Raw genomic sequence first — 23622 nt, forward strand, 5'->3', positions numbered from 1 at the left:
ATGTGTGAAGTGCAATTAATAAGTGTTGCTTGAAAAAGTTTGTGTTTGGTTTGGTTTTTGTTGCAAAACTAGGGCTAAGAAGATGGCGGATGAAGAGCATATTAGGCACTGCATGCTTTACGAGTTCCAATTAGGAAGAAAAGCAAGTGAGGCTGCAAAAAACATCTGTAGTGCTCTTGGTCAAGATGCAGTTAGTGCCAGAAAATGCCAGCGTTGGTTTGAGAAATTTCGCGAGGGAAATTTTTCGTTAGATGACAAGAGTGGTCGAGGCCGTGTGTCCAATTTTGATCGAGAAGCTCTTCAAGCTCTTTTGGTGCAAAATCCTCAAATTACCCAACAAGAGCTTGCGACAACTTTAAATTGTTCACAAAAAAACAATTTCCAATCAATTGCGTGCACTAGGCAAAGTCCAAAAGTTTGGAAAATGGGTTCCTCATGAGTTGACCGACAACAACAGTAATCAAAGAGTCACAATTTGCAGTTCGCTCCTCTCTCGTCAAAACTGTTTGCCGTTTTTAGAGCAAATTGTTACCGGAGATGAAGAATGGGTGCTGTATGTTAATTTGAAAAGGCGGCCTCAATGGTTGGACAAAAATGAGTCTCCGCAGCCCACGCCAAAACCTGACTTGCATGCGAAAAAAGTGATGTTGTGTGTTTGGTGGAATTTTAAAGGAATTCTTCATTATGAACTTTTACCATCTACCCAAACCATTACAAGTGCAGTGTATAGTGCCCAATTGGAAAGGTTAGCCCAAGCTTTAAGAGAAAAAGAACCCGCGCTGATTAATCGGAAGGGCATAATTCTTCACCACGATAACGCACGACCGCATACTGCAAGAATCACTGCTGAAAAAATGCGCCAGTTGGAATGGGAAGTTCTCCCGCAACCTGCATATTCTCCTGATATTGCCCCTTCTGATTACCATTTGTTTCGTTCTTTGCAAAACTTTCTTCTTGGAAAAAAATTTAATAATGAAGAATGCCTCAAAAATGCATTGACCGAATTTTTTGCATCAAAATCACAAGAATTTTACAACAGAGGGATTAAAATGCTTCCTGAGCGTTGGGCACAAGTAGTAGAAAACAACGGCAACTATATTGTTGATTAAATTTTGTTGTATTGTTTAAATAAATTAGATTTAAAAAAAGTCTTAGAAAACGACATTAATTATTACTAGACCTAATAACATTCTTCTTCCCTTTTCTAGGCTCTTCTTGACACATCCCCTTAACTTTGGAGATGCAGCAAGAAAGCTGATTCTCACTCTTTTCTGATGCTGAACAGAGAGCATGAAAAGCAACATGGTAAGATAAAATAAACTAGGGCTTTGATATGAGAACAACCTGTGCTCACATCACATATTTGCCATTTCTAGCTCAATAACCCTGACCAATATTCAACCTCTCTGAGGTTGCAGGGAGAATGTAATAGGATTGCATACATAGTAAATTCACTGACATTGACACTTGATAAAATGTTACTTTTGCTTCCTCTATCACCTTCCCCTTAAGGATATCAAAAACTGAGCTCTGTTTGGAGGACAGACCAGTGGGTTTAAATGGGTGATTTAGGAGCTTCTTGTAATTTAGACAAATGGTATATTGGGAATTAACAATCTTCTTTTAAATTTTCTTATTCATGAGTTGTGGAAACTTAATCTTAGTACTTTTTAAACTAAATAGACAACTGATTAAAATACCATAGGAAATTATGTATATTCACTCTTCTTTTCTCTATGCAAGCTGGTATTTAAACTTGTTTTAGGAATGTATTTAAATCAATGGATGTTGATGTCTAAATGGTAATGTAACATCTGTGTACATCTCATTCTCACTCATTTGTGAAAACTTGTCTTGCAGATCAGTCATCAATATTTTATTCATGAGCTAACCAACCCACACCTTGGTTTGTAGAGCTCATTTCTCAAACCCTGCCTTGTCTGGCCTTGCTATTTCATCAGCCCCTTCAGTGTTTCTCTCTTTCTCTTTCCCTCTCCCTCTCCTTTTCTCTCTCTTTTTCATTCTCTCACCTTTAATAACATAGCTTTCTTTGTAACTATTATACATAAAATTACAGTAAAAATGATTAAATACATAAAACAACCATCTTACTAACAGCATTAAGTTATATCACCAAATTCTGATCCTAATGTCTCAGGGGTCACAGTCTGTGGCAAGTATAGCCCCCATCCCTTTGTCCCTAATGACGTCAACAGCCTCATATCTACTATGTTCTTTTACAAGGAAGGGCTTCTGTCTGCCAAACCCTGGCCCTGCAGGGTGACTTTGAAGGAAATACTTTGACTTCTCTCTCGTCACTTTCTAATCTTCAATTGGTGTCTCTCCCCTAGTTGGCACACTCAAATCTGGAAGTCACAGGGCAAGTGAGACTATGATACAGTTTGAAAAGTACAGTCCTGCCTTGGCTGGTGTAACTCAGTTGGTTGGGCATCATCCTGTGCCCTGAAAGGTTGCTGGTTGATTCCAGATCAGGGCACCTGCAGTTTGCAGGCCCAGTTTTCAGTAGGGGATATGTAAGATGCATCTGACCAATGTTTTGCTCTCATTGATGGTTTTCTCTCTCTCCAAAAGGCAATTAAAAATCATAAAAATAAAATAAGATAAATAAAAAGGACAGTCCACCAGAAAAACAAATTAACAAAAACCAGGGTAAACAGAGAATAATACTGAATAAATCCCAAAAACAGGAGATTGTAGTTTGTGTGCCTGGACATAATCTGGGTGAAACTTCACATTTAGTTTGGCACCATGCTACAGGAACACACAAATCCTAGTCTAGAGGTCAACTCTGGGGAACTTGGTCCCAGACAGGGATGGACCTGAGTCTGAAGCCTAGCTTCATCTGCTCCAAGTCCCATGTTGTTATCTACTGTCTAATGCTGGTTCTTGCAGTTGCATACTCAGTAGACGATTCGGTACAGCAGCTTTTTTTCCCTGCACTGGTCCCCAAATGATTATTATTTAATTCTAATAGGAAAATGAGAATGTCTTTTTTATATATTTCACCCAATACATCAATTCAGGAGTAAAACATTGTTGAAATACATTTTTAATATTTTTATAAAATGGATCAGAGACTAAAAGAGTACTGCCTAACAGAGTTCTTAAGTCCTAATAAGTTTGAAATCTTAGTTTTTCTAAGTTGTACTAACTGGGTTCAAATTATCATCTTGCCTCTTAGTATAATATCATTCCAGAAGACTACTTGAATTCTTATACCTCATATTCTATACCTGAGAGGTTGGGTTAAAATAAGATAACTGTCAGGATTCAATATATTAGTATGCCTAAATTACTGACAAGACTGCCTGGAATATATTAAAAATTAAGGACTCAATAAATGTTATTGTTCCATATCTTAGCTAAAATACCTCCTGTTTTTGTTTACGAAGTTTCAGTGGGCACCCACTCTATGGACAGACCTATAAGAAATGATTTTTGAATTTGGGAGGAAAACCAGACCAGTCTGTATAACATGGTGCATGGAAGACAGAGGGAGTCAGAGAGGTTTGGGTTATATTAATCCAATGTATTATTTCAGACCCAAAAAAATATATTAGGGTTCTCACAAATTCAACCTGGCCAGATTGGGATGTGAGATAGGCGGCGGGTAGTGGGGGCCGGGGGGAGGGGGCGGGCATAGAATTTGTTAAATGCTACCTCCAGCATTTGTGATCAGTATGGCAATTGTTCCCTACTTATCTACATTGATTAATTATGCTTTCAAATTTTTATTTCTTCCTAGTTTTGCTTAATTTTTGTTTGTTTTGAAAAATAACTCTTGCTTTCAGGAATTTGCACTAGGAAGCAGCCCAAAGACACAGGTTAAATTGCTGGCATTACTACTTGTTGGCTTTGGGACACTGGGTCCCCTCTTTGAGCTTTGACTTGCCATCTATAACATGACCCTAGCACACACCCTTTTTGCTGCCCTCATAGAACATTATGAGGACCAAATATGCTACAAGGATATGCCAGTCAGAGTCTTGTTCAAATGTGAAGAAGAGAGTTGGTACTCTAGGATGTATTCCGAGATAACACACTACAGTTGTTATGGACACTGGTGTTGGGGTTCACATATCCAGTTGGCTCTTGGACAAAAGAGGTTTCAACTGCACCAGTCCACTTATACTCATGTTTGGGGTTTTTTCAATAAGTGGTGCTTCTTATCCTCTGGTTTCATATCTACATATTCAACCAACTGCCACAAACTGTGGTTGGATATATGAAAATAGTGAGCCACCACTGGTTGAATTTGTGGACGTAAAGGGCCATCTATAGTTAAGCTTTGGGGGAGTCAAAAGTTATACATGAATTTTTGACTGCATGAGTGTTGGCATCCCTAACTCTCATGTTGTTCAAGAGTCAACTTGGGTTTGAATTGTGGCTTTGCCAGTTACTAGGTGTGCAAACTTTGAGTAACTGACCTTTTGGAACTTCATTCCCTTTATCTATGTAATGGGTCATTTTGAGGATTTGTTGAGACTGTGTACAAAATGCTAGTACATTAGTGAGCTCTTAGCTCCGTAAGCTCTATTTATTAACTTTTTCTTATACTGCAGCTTGGCTAGGAATTCATCACAGTAATCAAATGAGGAAGCAATCTTGTGCCTAAAATTTAGTCCAAAGAGTGGTAACAGAGGAGAAAAACCTGTATTTCTATTTGTCTCTCTAGCTCAGGAAGATGACTTGAGGAACTTTTGAAATGTTAAGAATTTAAAACAAGCAATTTGAAAAGATAAAACTGCCTCAAATTGTGCCTGTAACATTTGCAGAAAGCAGATAAGCCTTATTGCTTATCATTTAAGAGGGGAGATTTATTAAACTAGAGAAGGATCTGGCACTTGAGATAAATTTTGTTTGTGTTTCTTACCCAATAAGTTGTATGTTTTTAATAGTTTCACACCTTTTAAGTTACATGGGCCACGTAACACTTTCCTACCACCAAGTCTTTCCTTTCAGAAGACACATAACAAATTGCAAGGTCTTGCATTCACCCAGAAACAATAGCAGGAAGCCAGAGAATTTGCCTAAAAATTGAAGGTGAGTCAAATAGGAAAAAGCCTTGGTAACCAAGAGCAACCAGACAGCGTCTAATGTGACTTTACCACATAACAGACTCTGTTATAACAAAAAACCCACCAGTATCCTAAGTTGTAGAGTTTTGCCAAACACACACATGAAAACACATTTCCTGTCTGTCACTGAACTACCTTCCAAGTTGCTACAACATTATGTCTCTGGTGTGACTTTCAATATAGTTAAACAATTCTACTCTTTAACAACAACAACAAAAAATATTTTTATTGATTTTTAGAGAGAGAGGAAGGGAGATGAAAAAAGAGAAACATAAAAGTGAGAATGAAACATTGATCGCATGCCTCCTGCCCACTCCCTATTGGGGATCCAGCTGAAAACCTAGGCATGTGCACTCACCTGCAGTCGAACTGGCAACCTTTTGGTGCACGGACGATGCCCAACCAACTAAGTCACACTGGCCAAGGCCAATTCTGCTTTTTTTTCAAAGATAACATTGGAATATTCCATGCTGAAAATATGGTTATTTTCTTATTTAATATTTATTGAAATTTTGTATTTTTTCATAATTGACCTCTCTTTTATAAATGCATATGGGTACATGTATATGTATGTATGTGCACATACCAACATACACATGTTGAGTAGGAATTCTAGACCATTAGAACTGGCAGAAAACTTAATGGTGACTTAGTCCTCATCTAATAGATGCAAATAGTAAGTCCAAAAGAGGGCAATGATTTACTAACGGTCCCACAGTCAGAGGTAGAACTTTGACCATCAGACCTTTTCTTTTTATTCTTTTAATGTTTCCACTATCTAATGCTGCCTTTAAAAAAATTAAAAAAACACACCTAGAAACAAATACCTGGGTGTACAGGGAAAGTTTTACTATTATGGATGCTGGAAACATTAAAGCTAGGGACATCACATGTCCTAGTTGCCAAGAATACCTGTTATAATAATCAATAGTGCCCCTATCAGCTTTCACAAATGTATGGTTTGGAAGATAATTTATATGGTCACTTTCATTAAAGCACAAGTTTAATGTTGAATGTACAGTTCCACATTTTATTTGCAAAGAGTCTGAAAATACATTCTAAAACTTGGATTCCCTTAAGGAAATACACAAAAACTATCCTAAGAATTTGGGCTTAAAAGGGGGAGTGACAGGGAATACTATGTACTTGAAATAAACAAGACCACATGGCAATGGCCACAGTAGAGCTAACCCTTGCCAGAAAGACTCAAGCACATTGTGTGGCTTTACAAAATGTCTTCAATGAGAATGTTGGTTCTGTTTTTATTTTTGTTGTTTTTTAACCAACAAAATAAAAGTACATGAAAAAATATAGCTATACTGTAGCTAAAAAGATGGAACATGTAGTTGAGACTCAAATTCTTGTCTTAGCAAAGTGTGACTTGAGGTAAGTTACTCTTTATCTCTGGGTTTTTAAAGGGATTGAATGAGACCATCTCTGCTTCTTTCCAGCTTCCATTTTTTATTCCTATAGACTTGTTAATACATTTCCATAATTTTATCTTTTCCCAGGAAAATGTAATACCTACCCATCTCCCCCACCAATTAGTCCCAAGTTCTCAATGATACAAGTATTTCCTTACAAATTTCAGAAAGTAAGGGGAATAGGCACTGCAAAGAATTCTCCTGGGATTTGCCCTCGGCATTAATACATTCTAACAACATAAATTTGGAACGATAAAAGTCCATCTCTCCATCCTGGTGTCCTGGCTGGGAGAGCTGTCACTTGTTTGTCTCGTATTTCTATTTTATTAGCTCAGTGGCAAACTTGAGACTCTGCCTGTATGTTTGGAATAGATAAAATGCACACATGGCCAATCAGCTCAACCCTGCTTCCTCCTCCTCCCCAATTGGTTGAGACCACATCCTAGCAACTCTTGTTGACAACAGAGAAAGCTAAAACGGTGGGATTAGAAATGCTATAATCCTATTTGATGGCATAAATAGAACCAGCTTCATTTTTCCAGCCTGGATTGCTGAATTTCAATGAGAAGTCCAAAGGTCAATTGTTTTTTGACCTAGTGTTTGAAGAGAATACTGATGCTACGGAAACTTGATTGTATAATTTACTCTGCACACGCAGCAAATTGGCTTCTATTTATGGAGAACGTTTTTTAATTAGTGCTTGAATTGTGCATTAAAATCGAGCATCTATACATAGTTAACAGATGCGATATATCTTAAGATTCACAACGCCTTTCCCCCCTCACTTGATGAATTCTAACCCATAGCTCTCTGTTTACATGTTTGCTATTTTGGTTCTGTGTAATTCTAGAAATAACTAGTTTCAGACAGTTATGGTTTAGTGAACGCAGGGAATTGCTTTAGCTAAAATTGTTGTTGCTTGTTTCTAAAACTCCTACAGAATAAATCTACAGTCTTTGGAAAAGCAGAAGTTATTTCCAATGACACATACTATTTGCTGAAAATTTACGGTAGATTGACTCATGCATCTTTGCATTGTAGTTAGATTAAAATACTATAGCTTTGGTTGAGGGCTGGATGTGTCAGTGGCCTGGCTGTGGCTTGATGGTTTGTTTTGATAAGACAGAGAAAGTTTACCTAATTATAGGAGACTCATTATTCGTTCTGAAGGAGGAAAAAAGTCATCTTGACATTGATTTCTTCTGGAAATGAATCATGCTGTTGTATGACTTTTAGCACCACTGTCTGTCTCCAGCTATGATCTTTTTCTTTTTCTCTTTTAGTTAGTGTGAAGTTTGTCATTTTAAATAATGTCTGATGTCTGGCCCCAGGCTATTTGTAGATTTATCCTACCCAACATGTGTCACTCATCTGTGTTTGGAATCAGCAACCTTCAACATAGCAACAACCTCTTCTTATTTTTTTCCTTGCTTTATTGGCGGCTGTGTACAGATTATAATGGGCTCTTTCAGTACGAGTGGGATTAATGGTGGGTATCAGAAGTCCATAGATGTACAGTAAATTGGAATTCTTGATATGAATTTATCATCCAGATAAATACTGGCTACATCTTATTACAATGGTTGCTTTGCCCATATCTTATGGGGGTTAACCCATCCTTTTAATGGCACCTTTTAAAGAAACAATAGAAAATTCAAATGGTTGACCCTACACATCCCATCTCTAAATTGAAACTGAGATGTCAAAATTCTTTCAAATATGAAGAAAGATTGATTTTCAAATGATTGTAATTTTTATCTCAGTCTTTCATGATTTTTATGTGAAACTTGCTTTAATTCTTGCAAGCAAACAAAAAATGGATTCAAGTATGTTGCCTATTTAGGAATCAAGTTTCTTTCCATTTAAGCCTAATCCTGAGCCATAGACTATCTTCCTAAGACTTCATGGGCTAGTCACTAGCCCCAACATATATTAAAAACCATAGAATTTTCTTAGCTTTAGTATGAAATGACTGGCATTTAACTTGAATGTCAAAAAGTCATCCAAAAATGTTGAGAAGCCCCTGAATGCTGACTTAGCTTCCCTAAGTAAGTAAGCATGCCTACCCTGGACCCTATTTAAAAATGTATTGGGACAGGGGTCTGTATATACCAGTAGATGTTAATAGATCCCATTTCAAAAGAGATAATACATTTTTATCACAAAGAAGCAGCCACCTTCAAATAAAAGTGTATGGGTCAGTGTACAAGGTAAACATTTTGGGTACATCCAAGCCTTGGTGAAAATGGTTTACCACCTTGGCTCTCTTGCCACATGGGTAGTGGATCAGGCAGCCAAAAAATCATGGACTCATTTCAACTGTGGAAGTTCAGGGCGCAACTCCAAGCCAAAAGCGTGGCCATGGCCAGCTGTCTCAAGCCTCTGTGTGTACTCAGTAACCAATAGTATGTTACAACATATGCTCTGTCAAATCCAGCCGTTAGCCTTCTAAATCAGGGTAGGAGAGTCTTTCTTTCATTTGGTGCGCCAGCAAGGAAGCACATCAATTCAATTATAGGGATCAGGACAGAGAAAAGACAGAGAAACTAAAAGTCACAATACAATTTGGTCTTTTATTTTCAGGCTCTTAATAGTAGTTGATCCACTTTTGTCCCCTCATAGAACTAACATATATGAATATGTACATGCAGGTTTTCCAACCCTCTCCCCATCAGTTGGAATGTTAGAGTTTCCTTTCTGGAAAAGGTACAAAAATAGGATATATTTACTCTTTCAAACATAAACCCCAAAGAGGTATTTGTTTATTTCTTTATTAAAACTCTCCAGTTTTTATATTTTGCTGTAAGAATATGATTGCCTAATAAACACTAAAAAATACTAGGATAAAACACAATTCTCAGCAATCATACAAATAAATGGAATATCTGAATTGCCTTCTATTATTAAAAGAAGTACCAGGAAAACAAATTTATGTCATAAATGTTAGAAAAATATGATTTTCAGGGTAAATTCTAGAATTTGAACAAATGTTATCTATCTCCACATACATATCCATCTACTATAGGATAAGAACCACCATTCCACATAATAATCCCTAATTCTTGGATGCTCAATCAAAGAGAGATATTAATTTTTAACATACTTATTTACTAAGGCACAAGAATAGTAAAATAATATTATTAAAGTTTGGCCTTTTTTATTGAGTAGTTCTTAACAAAATGGGGTTCTAAGACGAGTGGATAAAAAAATTCTGTGGTACATTTACACAATGGAATACCACTTGCTGTAAAAGAGAAGGAAATCTTACCTTTTTCAACAGTATGGATATATCTGGAAAATATTATGCTAAGTGAAATAAGCAAAAAACAAAACAAAAAAAAACCACATGATTTCATTTACATGTGGTATTCAATGAACAGAATAAGCTAATAAAGTAGAAACAGACTCAGATACAGAGTTCAAAGACTAAGTCTTATTCATTGTATTATCTCCAGAGATTATATTAAGTATGTGGCACTGAATAGATATTCTTAAATTCCTGTTGGATCAAAGAAATTTTCTTTTAAGCCTTGATTAGAGAGTTGTCCTATATGCCAAGGTTGTGGGTTCTATTCTATCCCCAGTATAATGAATGCATAGATAAGTGGGGGGAAAATTCAATGTTTCTCTCTCTCTCTTTCTCCCTTCCTCTCAATCTCTAAAATCAGTGAGTAAAACTAGTTAGAGGAGGCTATATAATTGGTTCTAAAGAAGAAACAAGAAGTCATTTCAGCATTAATAGCACCTGGAGAAGAACCATACTTCTAACGCTACTGTCTCCATCAATAATCTGAGAATTCAGTTATCTAAAAATCAGTTCCCCCCACTTTTCAGAGAATACACTATTGGTGCAGTTGAACTAGCTTTCTCCAGGAGAGGCAGTGCAAGTTTCAAGGCTAAAGTTGAGACTGTAAAGGTGACTGACTGCCAGTCTTCATTGTTCAGATCCTCATCCCTAGCCATGGAAACCACTTCTAAACATCTGCCTCCTGGTAACGCCCAACTTGGCTTTTTGTGAGAATCTTGTTCATAGAGGTAAAGAACTTGTAAAGGTGAATGTTTCCTACCACCTCATACATCTTGGCTATCTTATTTTTTATGAGATTACTGAAAGTAAAACATTTTATTTCAAAGCTCTCATCATTTATAATTTTGAGGAATTTCCACAGTAACTATAGAATTGTTCTTCATAGTTTCCTATTGAAGTCATCTTCTGGTAGCCATAAAATGACGTGATTTCTTCAGAAGTGCGTAGTGAAGGGAGTTTTCTTTCCAAGAGAATCTCATAAATCATTAGATAGAGGCTGCAAGAAACAGTATGTACACACTTCAGTCTCATTAAATGCCTGGCTATTTTTTCTTAGGAAAATTATTTTGACTTGGTAATTTACTTTAATAAAGCCCCAACCTTTTAAGATAATGCAAAATTAAATAAAATGACCATCTGATTCTAAAACCCTTAAAGGGCAGATGAATCAGTTCACATCCTGCTCACTGCTGTGAAAGGATTCTCTACAACTGGGGAAGCCTCTCCAAGGGATTGTCCTGGATTCACTGACTTGTTTATAGATAAAAATGACAACCCCTTCCATTGTCCAAGGCATTACCTCATTTAATTTGAAAGATACCACATCTATCATTGCTGACCTTCATTTCTAGAGTCTGCACTCACTTATTAGTTATACAAATTTATTATGTCACTTGAAGTTCTGAGTCTCCATTTCCTCAGTGAGAGTCTCAGATTAATATAATAGCTCTAAGAACAAATTACAAACAACAGAGCAAGCCAATTCTCTCTCCCAAGGTTTACCTGTGATGTGGTGGTTTTGTGCCCATTCCATTTCCAGAGGACGAAAAAATAAGTATATTTACATTTACATTTAATGAAAGAAGTGCTGCTGATGGCCACAGAGGAAAAAGAGGCATTTGATTTTAGAAGTTATTGGACTAATTTAGTAGAAAGCAGGCAGCAAAAGTGTCTGCAAAATGAAAACAAAACAAAAATCATTTTGAAGCTTCTTTGGCAGCTCAAGAAAGAGGGAGATTGAGGGCACCTGGAACCAAGAAAGACCAGATGAAAACTTCTAGAGAAAAAATGTTGCAAAGGAAAGGCCTGGGGGAAAGCAGCAAAGAGGAAATTGCTGGTATTGTTATTGCTAGAGATTTTGGAAGAAGAGGAACGCCTGAGACTCAGTTCTAAGTTGTTTGATGTGCTCTTGAAATGATCACCTTCTGTTACCGTCAGCATTTCAGCAGAAAAATTTTGCATATGGCTACCTTGCATTGGAAATAAAAAATAAAAAAAGGACTAGGTTCTCTATGTGGTGAAAAGGCTGCAGCTGCAGGGGACAGAGGCAGAGGCTTAAAGAGACAGCTGCAACTGGTCACTGAGGTCACGAGGCTGAGAAGGAGAGTCCCTCGAAATTCTCAGCCATGTCATTGAGGGCACTAGGCTGGCGAAGTGAGCAAGATGAGGGCTCAGCATCATTTTATGTAAGTATTAAAGAGCACTGTGACCCCCACAAAGCAGGGAAACCTGAGGATCTCCAGGGGGCTGGCTTCTGGGTTGCATATTTAAGACCCGCAGTATGACAAATTGTGCTTGAGGCAGCATGCCATTGTTGTTAGCAGGGGTTTGCAGCCAACAGTCAGGGTTTGAACCCTGACTCCACTGCCTGTTCCTGAAGCCTTAGGTAAGGTGCTACACCTCTCTAGAGCTGATTCCCCATTTGTAAAGTGCTGCTAGTCTCCACTGCTCAGGATCGCAGGCAATAGAAGTGAAAAAAAGGCCCCTCGTGGAATGGCTGACACACACTTGAACTTACTGAGTGGAATCTATTCTTTCCTTCTGTCTTAATTTAGTCAATGGGCTGGAAATAATTTCCTTCAAGGACAGAACTTGTAAATGTGATTATTCATCAGGACAATTTTCCTGTATCAACAGATTGCCAACAGGTCTTGTAGGGATGTCTATATGTTAGCAGATATGTGCTTAAGATGTTCATACAGGTAGCATGTGGCAAATTAGGAGCCACTTCACAGAAACTCCATAGAGCTGAGATGAAAGAAACACACAAAATCCAAATTGCATTGCCTTCAGGGGTATGGCCCTGATATAAAACATGAACTATGCGGATATTCCCTTGGTATCCAGGCCCCCCATATTGTTTCTGGGAGTCCCTACACTTTGGATTACATCTTCTGGGCTGTATTCCTGCCCCTGAAACTAACATGTTTAAAAATAATTTCAGCAACAGAATGCTCCTATTTAAAGGAAACCGTCTTCTCGGGGTTGTGTACATTGCAACATGCCCTTGTAAGCTTTTGCATCTTTCCAAAGAACAGGTAATTATATGAGTAAAAGAAACTTCAACATCTGTGCATATTCTGATGTAGAAACTTCAGAATCATTTTTTTTGGGGGGGGGACTTTAGAAAACAAATGGTATTTATTAGATAATTAAGTTTAGATCTGTTCAAAAGTACTTCATGAAACTATGTTTTGAGAATTACATATGATGGAAGTGACCCAACTTCATGATGCGAGGTCTAACACATAAACAGACCATTAAAAAGAGGAGCATACCATTTACTATGGCACATGCTTCCCAGCAGAGCTGGAATAAATATTTATCTCCACAGTGCAGGAACTGTTTTCCCAGGAAGGGGTGGTAGTCTGTGTTTCATCAGTTATACAAATGCCTGATAGTCTCAACTCTTCTGTGCTGGGTATCTGACAAGGATAAAAGGTCAACCACATACTCTACTGTCTGTGTGGAAACCCTGCTGCTTCAGGCTTCTCAGATGGAAGGGGGGAAGGTAGAGTGAGCAGTAGGAAATAGCTTCAAGAAAACTCATTCCAGTCCTCTGGATACATCAAGGAGAGAGACAAAGGTATCCTTCAGTAAACCCAGCCTGTATCTGGTGCCTGTCTCCCAGATCTCCGGTACCATGAATCACTTTTAGACCCATCTCTACAAGCACAGCATGAATCTTCATTTGAAAAATTGAGAGCCAAGATGTAGAACGAGCAAATAATCTTCCCAGAGGCAACATCTGTGATGGAATTGAAAGTTGGGCTCAGGCCTCTTAAATGTCAAGTCACGACTCCTGTTTAACACAGTTTCTATTAAACATATTCAATTTAATCATCTATTTGTCCTAGAGAGCATAAAGCAATTTAAAAGAGATCATGTATTTGAGCTGACTACAAAGAATAAAAATGCCTTGTCAAAAAAGAAAAAAAAGTGCTATAAAGTATTAATTTCTTTTTTGTGCTGCCAAAAGCATCAAAGAATCTTCCAGTTATAAAATGTGAACTTTCTCTGCATAGATTTGACAATGTAGCAAACTCTTTTGATTCTTCCTTGACTCTTCACTCTTTATTTTTTCAAGACCTCATCCATTCCAGAGGCTTTATTTACAGTCTATATGTGGATGATTTTCTAAACTGTTCCTCTGGCTGAAATTTATTTCAGGCTACCAGATACCTCCCCTTGAATATTCCAGAAGGATGTTGAGCTTAACACATCCAAAATTTAGTTAATCATATTTCCCCCCGAAATTAGCATTCCTTGTGCTCAGTAAAAGGAACTTGGGAATCACCCTAATTCCTTCTCCCTCACCCTCCACTCCCAAACAATCAGCAATTACTTCACTGTTTAAAAGATGTATTTACTTCCTTATATTCCCACTGGGGCCCAGTGCACGAATTCAAGCACCTTGAAAGGAACTGTGGAGCAAAAGACTATCTTGGGCCCATCCTCCACACCCCCACACGTCCCCTTCCACTGTGGCCCTCAGTCCCCTTGTCTGCCAGCAGCCCTGCTCCCACCACTGCCACTCCCATGCACTGATGGTGCTGGTTCAGTTCACACCTGCTGACAGCACAAAGCAATTGGGGCCTGCACCAGCAGAGGGTTCAAGCAAGGCCAGCACCATCAGCAGATGCAAGCAGTAGTTGCTTCCCCATCACCCCCTCAGGAGCAAGCCCTCAGGAGTGATTAGGGCTGGCAGCCATCGCTTGTACCCACTGATGGCACCCAGCAATTGGGCCTGGAACCAGATACCAGTAACGGGTGCAGTGAGTGCGAGCAGGGCTGGCGCCAGCAGCAGGTGTGAGCACCTGGTGGGATCATGGCCTGTGGGAGCAAAGAATTTTTAGTAACCATCAGAGGCTTGCCCTGATGACAGCAACTAGCACCCTGCCTTGGTCTGGCACCCCTGCTCACCTGCTCCACCATCTTGCCATCGCTGATGCCAACATGTTTCATGCTGTGTAGCCTGCTGCCAATGCCCACCATATTCCACGTGTGCCCCCTCATTATCAGCACACATCATAGCAATTGGTTGTTTGGTTGTTCAGCCATTTGATCTACTTATGTATTAGAGTTTTATATATATAGATCGCCTCTGCTAACGTTCAGGCCACACTAGTATGGCACTACAGGTTGCCTACTTAATATTCTCACCTCCAAAGCCCTGATTTAACTATTAAAACATTTTATTTCAGCCTCCCTTGCTGTTCCCAGAAGACATAACTCTGGCTAATGAGATGTAAGTGAATTTCCCCCCAGAAGTTTTCCAAGGAGATTCTTTAAAAAAGTGATTAACTTAGCTGTTCTGTTTTCTTAGCCCTTTATCCACAACCATTTCCTTCATCTAGAATGTAGGTATGATGTTTGAAACTGTAGCCCTTTTGTGACAGTGAGGAGGAAAGCCATATATAAAAGCCATATATAAAATAAAAAGTGAAGCCAGGAAGTGGAAATCTTGGTCCCTGGAGGTAATGTGGTACTACTATGTTAAGGTTTTCTTCCTGCAGATTATTTATTATTTCAAAAAAAATCTTTTATTTCATTAAGTTGGTAAGTCACTGTTGCTGAGTTTCTATTCCACCTGACACATCTCTCATATTCCTATTCAGGTCTAATAGTGACCTCCCTTTCTTAAAATCCTTCATGGGTTCCCACTGCCCTTAGGATATTTTTCAACCGCTAAGCAGCACATGCAATACCCTTCAGAAGCTAGCCCTTTCCTTCAGCTTAAGCCTCGGCTGCCCCATCACATTCCAAACTCTATAGCCTCAGTGGACTACTTACAGTTCCCATACACATCATTCTTTCTCTCAACAAGACTCTCTATGCTGGTTTGTTTTTGTGAAATGTATTCCTTTTCAACTTGATTAGGCTAATTTGACCAGGCTTTCTAAAACCCTGCTAGGAAACATCCCCTAAAGGAAATATTTGCTGACCTGCTTAACTTAAGTCAGGTGCTTCTCCTCTAGGTCCCCATAAGAACTGGATATTGGTATTGATCCCCAACAGAATGGCAAAAAAAAAGTAATGGCAACTACTTTTAAACTTCTCTGTCTTCTCAGCAAGATATGATAAATTCCTTAAGGGAAACACTTTGTCTAATGAACTATTGCAACTTTAGATGTTGTTATCACCATTTAGATATTGAACGAGTAGATAAATGAATGCATTTTCATCATACATTTCCTATAATTTAAACTGAAACTCTCATCATTATATGCCTTTATAATTATCCATTTGAATTCATCCAATATTAACCAAGACATTACCATATATAATTAATCATAGAGCAAAAACAATGAAAATTGAGAATTTGCCTCTAACCCCATTAGGGCCAGAAGAAGGTATTGATTCCTTAGTAAGTAAAAGAGTTTGAGGATACCTGTGTTCTTTAAGGTAATTAATTTTGTAATTTAATTTAGACTTAAAATTTTGAAACAACAACATTTAGTTATGTATCTGTGTTAATATCTTTTCTTCACTCTGGCAATTTTCTATTGATTACTTTAGCTGAAAAAACAAAAAAACAAACTCACATCAAGACACTCCTTAGGTGAACTAAACCAATACATATTGAACTGGAAACAACCTCAAGATGAATGACTTACTGAATCTACAAAGACTGATCTCCAAAGTAGAGGCAAAATCAAGTTTGTCTAATGATTTCCTGGCTTATAAGCCCTACTAGAGAATTAAAATATCCTAAGAGTTTTAGAATGCAATTTTAATATTAGTTTTTATGCAGTTTTATGGATGTATAAATTATATACCATACCATTAAATGATTAGAAGTAAAGAGTAGGATTTTTTTAATTTTTATTTATTTATTTATTTTAGTATACTAGAGGCCTAGTGTACAAAATTCATGCATGGGGACGGGGGTTTGTCCCTCAGCCCAGCCTGCATCCCCTTGAGGGATGTCTGACTGCCCATTTAGGCCCGATCCCAATGGTGGTCGGAAACAGGTGGTAGGATATCCCTCTCACAATCCAGAACTGCTGGCTCCCAACTGCCCTCCCCTGCAGGCCTGCCCCCTGCCCCCCAATTTACCTCCCCTACTGGCCTGGTCCCCCCCAACTGCCCTCCACTGCAGGCCTGGTCCCCACCAAATGTCCTTCCTTCCTGGCCTGGTCTCCCCCAATGGTCCTCCTCTGCTGGCCTGATCACCCCCAACTTCCCTCCCCTAAAAGCCTGGTCCCCCCCTAACTGCCCTACCCTGCAGGCCTAGTCTCCCCTAACTGTCCACCTCTTCTGGCCTGGTCATCCCTAACTACCCTCCCTGATGGCCAGGTCTCCCCCAACTGCTCTCCCCTCAGGCCTGCCCTCTCCAACTGTCCTCCACTGCAGTCTGGGTGCCCCCCAACTGCCCTTCCCTGATGACCTGGTCTCCCCCAACTGTCCTCCTCTACCAGCCCAGTCACCCCTAACTGCCTTCCCTGCTTGCCTGATCACCCATAACTGCCCTCCCCTATAATCCTGGTCCCCCACAACTTCCCTTCCCTGAATGCCTGGTTCCCCTCAACTGCCTTTCCTTGCAGGCCTGGGTCCCTCCCAACTTCCCTCCCTTGCTGGCCTGGTCTCCCTCAACTGCTCTCCTCTGCTGGCCTGGTCATCCCCAATTGTCCTCCTCTGCTAGCCTGGTCACCTCTAACTTCCCACAAGTGCCCTCCCCTGCAGGCCATCTTGTGGCAGCTATCTTGTGGTGGCTATCTTGTGTCCATATTGGGGCAGCCATCTTTGACCACATGGGGGCAAGCCATCTTGTGGCTTGGTGAGATTATCAATTTGCATATTACTCTTTTATTAGATAGGATGTGTATGGTTGCACAACCATCAATGTCATCCTGTTTTATAACACAACTGTCACACCCAAAAGTTCCATTATGCCCATGTGCAATTAATCTTTGCTTCTACCCTCAACCCTAGGCTCCTTTCTATCTGTAAAGTCTTGCCTTTTCTAGAAATTTCACTTAAGAAGAATTATATAATCTTTAGTCATTTGTTTCTGGTTTCTTTAATTTAGCATAATTTGGAGAGGAGACATCATCCATGTTTCACATATCAGTAGTTTTTTTTTTTTTTATAATTGAGTCATATTCCACTGCACAGACAAATTACTTGATGGATGAAATCCATTCACTGTTTGTTGGACATTTGAATTCTTTCCAATTCTTTACTATCATGAATAATACTGTTGTGAACATTTATGTACAAGCATTTGTGTGAAAATATGCTGTAATTTCTCCTGGGTATTTGAATTACTAGGTTGTATTTTAAATTTATATCTAAATTTTTAAGAAACTACAAACTGTTTTTTCCAAAGTGGCTGTACCATTTTACATCCATATTAGCAATGAATGATGGTTTTACTTTATCACATTCTAGTCAACACTTAGTACTGTCCCATTTTTTTTATTATGGCCAGTCTTTTCTGTGTGTAGTAGTATCTTACTGGAATTTAATGGGTAGTGATTTGGGGCACTTTTTCATACAGATATTAGATATTTATTGTCTTTGTAGATGTGTCTGTTAAAGTTTTTAGCTTATGTGTTATTTTTTATTAGTCATTTGTATTATTATTCAATTGAGTACAAATCCTTTATTGATACATGACTTGCAAATATTTTCTTCCAGTCTGTGACTTGTCTATTTTCTTAATGGCATGTTGTTATTATTGTCTTGAAACACAAATATTTTATATTTTCAAGTAGAATGATTTATCAAAAATTTTATAAACTATGGCTTTGGTTTAGTATCTAAGAAATGCTTGCCTAATCCAAGGTTATTAAGATCTCTTATGTATTCTATAAGTTTTATAATTTTGTCTTTTATGTTTAAGTCTTGATCCATTTTGAGTTAATTTTTGTATACAGTGTTAGATATTGTTCATTTCTTTTCATGTGGCTACCCAATTTTCCAGTGCAACATTTATTGAAAATACTATTATTTCCCTCACTAAATTGACTTGGTACCTTTGTCAACAATTAATGTGAAGATTTATTTCTGTGCTCACTAGTCACTTACATAAATTTGTTAGTGTGTTTCATACCCCACTCCATGTTGAGTCAGCCCATGGCAGCAAAGCTGATGGATTTTGTGGCCATCCTTGTGCTGATAATACTGCTATTCTCACCTAGCAAGATGAAGAGAGGGATGGATTTAGCTTCATTCATAAAGTCCTCATACTCTCACTGTTTTTCCAAAAAGTTATGGCATCTTTCAAGAATAAATACTTCTAAACTTGTTGTTTGCTTTGGTCAATTGTCAGGACCCAGAAATGTGGGGTTTTTTTGTGTGTGTGTGTGTGTTTTTTGTTTGTTTTGTTTTAATAATTTTGTCTGGTTTCATTGATGTTATGTAGAAAGAATGTTCTGATCTCTTCTCATGGCCATTCCTGGAATTCCCTCCCCAACACTCATATTTAGTGGAATGAGTAGGCATGTTGAACCTCATCTTAACGCATCTACACACGTGCTAAGATGAGGTTCAACATATCTTTTAATATAGTTTTTTGAAACTATATTAAAAGGTAATCTTTGGAATATCTGAGTCCATATGGCAGTCTGATTCTACATTTTTATACTCTTATCCCTTCAGAATGTCACCAAAATAACATAATGGGATAAAAAAAAAATCTACAATTACAGAGAATAGAAGAAGCAATAGAAAAGTAACTACAGATAATCCAATGCAGTGAATGCAAAGAAAGCCAATATTAAGGACATATTACTAAAAATTTCAGAACTCGAGCTATGAAGAAAGGCTCCTAAAAGCTTCCAGAACAAGGAAAGACATATCCTGTATAAAGTATAGAGAATTTGAATGACATTGAATGTCTCAACAGCAGCAGCACTGGAAACCAGAAGAAAATAGAACAACATTTTTACACCTGGAAATCTATATTCAGCTAAAATATTACATAATTTGGAGGTAGAATGATCAGATTTTCAGACATGCAATGCCTCAAAAATGTATTTGCAACTTCACTCTTTTTATTTAGTCATTTGTATTCTTATTATTCTATTGGGTACAAATCCTTTATTGATACATGACTTGCAAATATTTTCTTCAAGTCTGTGACTTGTCTATTTTCTTACTGAAGGACATACTACAGGAAAATTACTGAAAGACATATTACAACAAAATGAGGGATGAAACCAAGAAAAAGAAATATGTGGATACAGAAAAAGGAGTTGTAACAGATCCCAAAAAATAAAGGCAGGTCCTAAGATAATTTTGCACAAGCCTGACAAATACCAGATCCAACTTGAGCAAGAAGCATGAAAATTTCAGAAAAGTATTTCTAAGAAAAGCAATCGAAGCCAATTGAACATTTTACTTTTTCCACAGAACTGACAAATCTCAAAGTAGTTATTTTGGGATTTGTACATAGAAAGCTATGCAAATGAAAACAATGCAATTATTAAACCTTGTGAAAATGAAATTAGTACAAGAAACAAAATGTAATTATAATGCACATGCGATTCAGCTATGAATTATTTTTATAGCATCATTATAATATAAACATTAAATTTTACATTAAAATTATAATACTATTAAATTACAAAGAGAAAGAAAAAAAATGTATGAGGAGAGGGATGCAGAGCTAGGGATGAAAAAAGAACCCATCTTCCATATAAAGAAGGCAATGAGTATTTAAATTGAAAAAAAAGTTAAAACATCAAGAACATCAGTACACATTTGTTATTTAAAAATATTAAAATGTTAATATTAATATTTAAAAATATTAAAGAGATAAAATAGGAAGCACTAAAATTATTGAAATAATTTTCTTGAGGGAGTAAAAATCAGAAGTGGGGTGGAAATAGTAGGAGGCGCATATGTCAGTTAAAACCATTTGGTTTTTATCCTGACCAGGTGGCTTGGTTGGTTGGAGCATTGTCCCATGCACCAAGAGGTTACAGGTTCAATCCCTGGTTGGGGCATGTACCGGAGGTAACTGATCAATGTTTCTGTCTCACAGCTATGTATCCTCAGTGAGGATTAAAAAAAAAAAAGAATTTAATTTTTTAAAATATGTTTTTATAAGTATAAAACTTAAAACAAAAATATAAAATAATTTTATAAGTATGTTTATCATGTTGATTTCTAAATATGTGTCATTTTATTTATTTTTATTTTTTTAATATGTGTCATTTTAAAAGCCATTCTACTAAGTTCCAGTTTTTACAAATGGCAGTTAGTTAAATTAATTCACATGAGATAACTTTAATCCAATAAGATATGTACGTGAATGAACCAAGTCCAAAATTGAGTTATTTCAATTTATCAGGAAATTCCTTCAGGAGGTGAGGTTGTGATTTTGTTGCTATCCTGTTTTAACTAGACTTGTCTTAAGATATGCTTGTTTCATATCCTGTATTTATTTCCCTCCAGATACCTTCTAAGCTGGATGCATAATAATTAAAATGCATAAGAACAGATGTTGCTCGGTCTCTGTCAGGCACTAAGTTTTTTGATGTGTCATTCCTTCCAGTAACTGTGCATGAGAATCAGAAGAATGGTGCATTAGCTTCCCAGGGCTGCCATAACACATTACCACAAATTGGATGGTTTAAAACAACAGACATTTATTATCTCACAGTCATGAAGGCCAGAAGTACCAAATCAAGGTGTCAGCAGGACTAAACTTCTTCTGAAGCCTCAAGGAAAGATGCATCCTTGCCTCTTCTAGTTCCTGGTGGCTTTAGCTTGTGGCTGCATAACTTCAATCTCTGTGTCTGTCTTCAGGGCCTTCTCCTGTTATCCCTGTGTTGCTTCTTTGGGTGTCACTTATAAGGACACTTGTCATTAGATTTAGGGCCAATCTAGATAACCCAGGATTATTTCATCTTGAGATCCTTAGTTTAATTTCAACTGTAAAGACAATCATGTTCACAGGACCCAGTGATTACAGTGTAAACATATCTTTTATGGGGCCACCACTCAACACATGATCTCAAACTTCTGTGAGATGATAAATTTTTGTTGTTTGAGCCACTCAGTTTGTGGTTCTGTGTTACAGAAGCCCTAGGAAACAAATGCACCTATGTTTCTTACACTGAACATTGTCTCTCCTAAGAATAATTCTTTATTAGGCTTTCCCATGATCTTTGAAAAGTAGGCCCAAAACCCCACTGACCCAACTCTTAGTTAATATGCCTCTTCATGAATTGAGAAAGTAAGGCATCTGCCTACTATATGTGGTTCTGGTTCTGCGTTTTCAGTATCTTACTATGACTAAGCTATTTATACAAGTTATGGGTGGATGGAATATATGTGTGTGAATGGATAGATAGATGATAGATGATAGATACAGTAGATAGATAGATGGATAGATAGATACCTCTATTACTTTAACTTTCTTATCTATATCTATCATGCTTTTTAATAAATACAATACCATTAGTTTTTTCTCCATTTTATCAAACACTTGCTACAAACATAATTTTAATAAAATTGTCATGTCATACTCTCTCATGTTAGTATTTAGGAGGATTTTCCAACCATTACATACTTTTAGGTAATCGTTGCTCCTTTCCCCTCTTTGTGACATCTTTTCAAATACAGCTTTGTCCAAATTTCAGAATATTTTCTTAAGATAGTGTACCAGAAGGGCAATAACTAGGCCAAAGGCTATAAAAACATTTTTAATATTCTTGATACTTATTGCCAAAATTGCTTGCAGTAAAGCTGGTATTCTTTCCTTTGGGGTTAAATCCCAAGAAAATTACTTGTAGCAAGAGAAAGAAATCAAGTCATGAAGAGCTGTGGGAGCTTTGCTGTTTATAAATATTTCCTTAGAAAAAATTCAAAGCCATGCATACTGCTTATGTGACATGGAGGTCATTCAACAAAACTCTGGCTCAATCTGTCCGGAACCCCACCATTTCACTGCAGATAAGGTATTAAATTGTCAGCTCATGTACTGAGCAGAAGGCGTCTCTCTCTCTCTCGTCCCTGTTCCTTGAAATGTTTCTACTGACCTGCACCCTTGATTATTTAGTTCAGAGATAATTTTCAATAAACTGTTGTCATTTGAAAATAAACAATCTGGACAATGTAGGGTCCGTTTGGAATACTGGCAAGATAAACAACCCAGGATGTGTCTCCTTCTCTTTGCAGGCCGTTTTGCACTGTGTTCTCCAGACACTTCACTTTCTTCCCCAGAGAGAAGATTTTATTTCAAATAAAGCTGTTTACTTGGCACCTCTGGGCGACCCTTTTTGGAAGCGCCATAGCCATGGGTGGCTTTGGAATCTCACTTCGGAGGCACAAGTTTGTCCTCCTCGTGCTCTTTCTTCTGCACATTCAGAGTCTGGGTCTGGACATGGAGAGTCATCCTACCACTGAAGTCTGTGCTACACACACCATCTCACCAGGACCCAAAGGTAAGGAAGGAAAGTCAACTTTCCATCTCTAATAAGGAGGCGGTCTTCCTTCAGCTCTCAGCCCCATTCTAGCTCTTAATAACTCCCCCCCTCCCTAGTTCCTTCCATTTTTTAATATATTTTGGAAAATCAATGACCCATTATTATTATTTTATATTTTTTTATTGATTTTTTTTTTTTACAGAGAGGAAAGGAGAGGGATAGAGAGTTAGAAACATCAATGAGAGAGACTCATCGATCAGCTGCCTTTTGCATACCTCCAACTGGGATGTACCTGCAACCAAGGTACATGCCCTTGACCTGAATCAAACCGAGACCCTTCAGTCCGCAGACCGACGCTCTATCCACTGAGCTAAACCAGTTTCAGCTGACCCATTATTTTTAAATCTCCC

At 37.8% G+C, this 23622-nt stretch overlaps 1 protein-coding gene across 1 annotated transcript in view; it reads left to right on the forward strand.

Annotated features, from left to right (window-relative positions):
* The first annotated feature begins 1286 nt into the window (after positions 1–1286).
* COLEC10 (collectin subfamily member 10) overlaps positions 1287–23622 on the forward strand; it is a 56308-nt gene continuing 33972 nt past the window's right edge. The window contains exons 1-2 of the mRNA XM_036436844.2: positions 1287–1305; positions 22965–23230. Of these exons, the coding sequence (XP_036292737.1) occupies positions 23083–23230 (148 nt within the window). The 5' untranslated portion in view covers positions 1287–1305; positions 22965–23082. The remainder of the gene's footprint in view (positions 1306–22964; positions 23231–23622) is intronic.

The sequence above is a fragment of the Pipistrellus kuhlii genome, unplaced genomic scaffold (genome assembly GCF_014108245.1).
Source record: "Pipistrellus kuhlii isolate mPipKuh1 unplaced genomic scaffold, mPipKuh1.p scaffold_m20_p_14, whole genome shotgun sequence".
NCBI lineage: Eukaryota > Metazoa > Chordata > Mammalia > Chiroptera > Vespertilionidae > Pipistrellus > Pipistrellus kuhlii.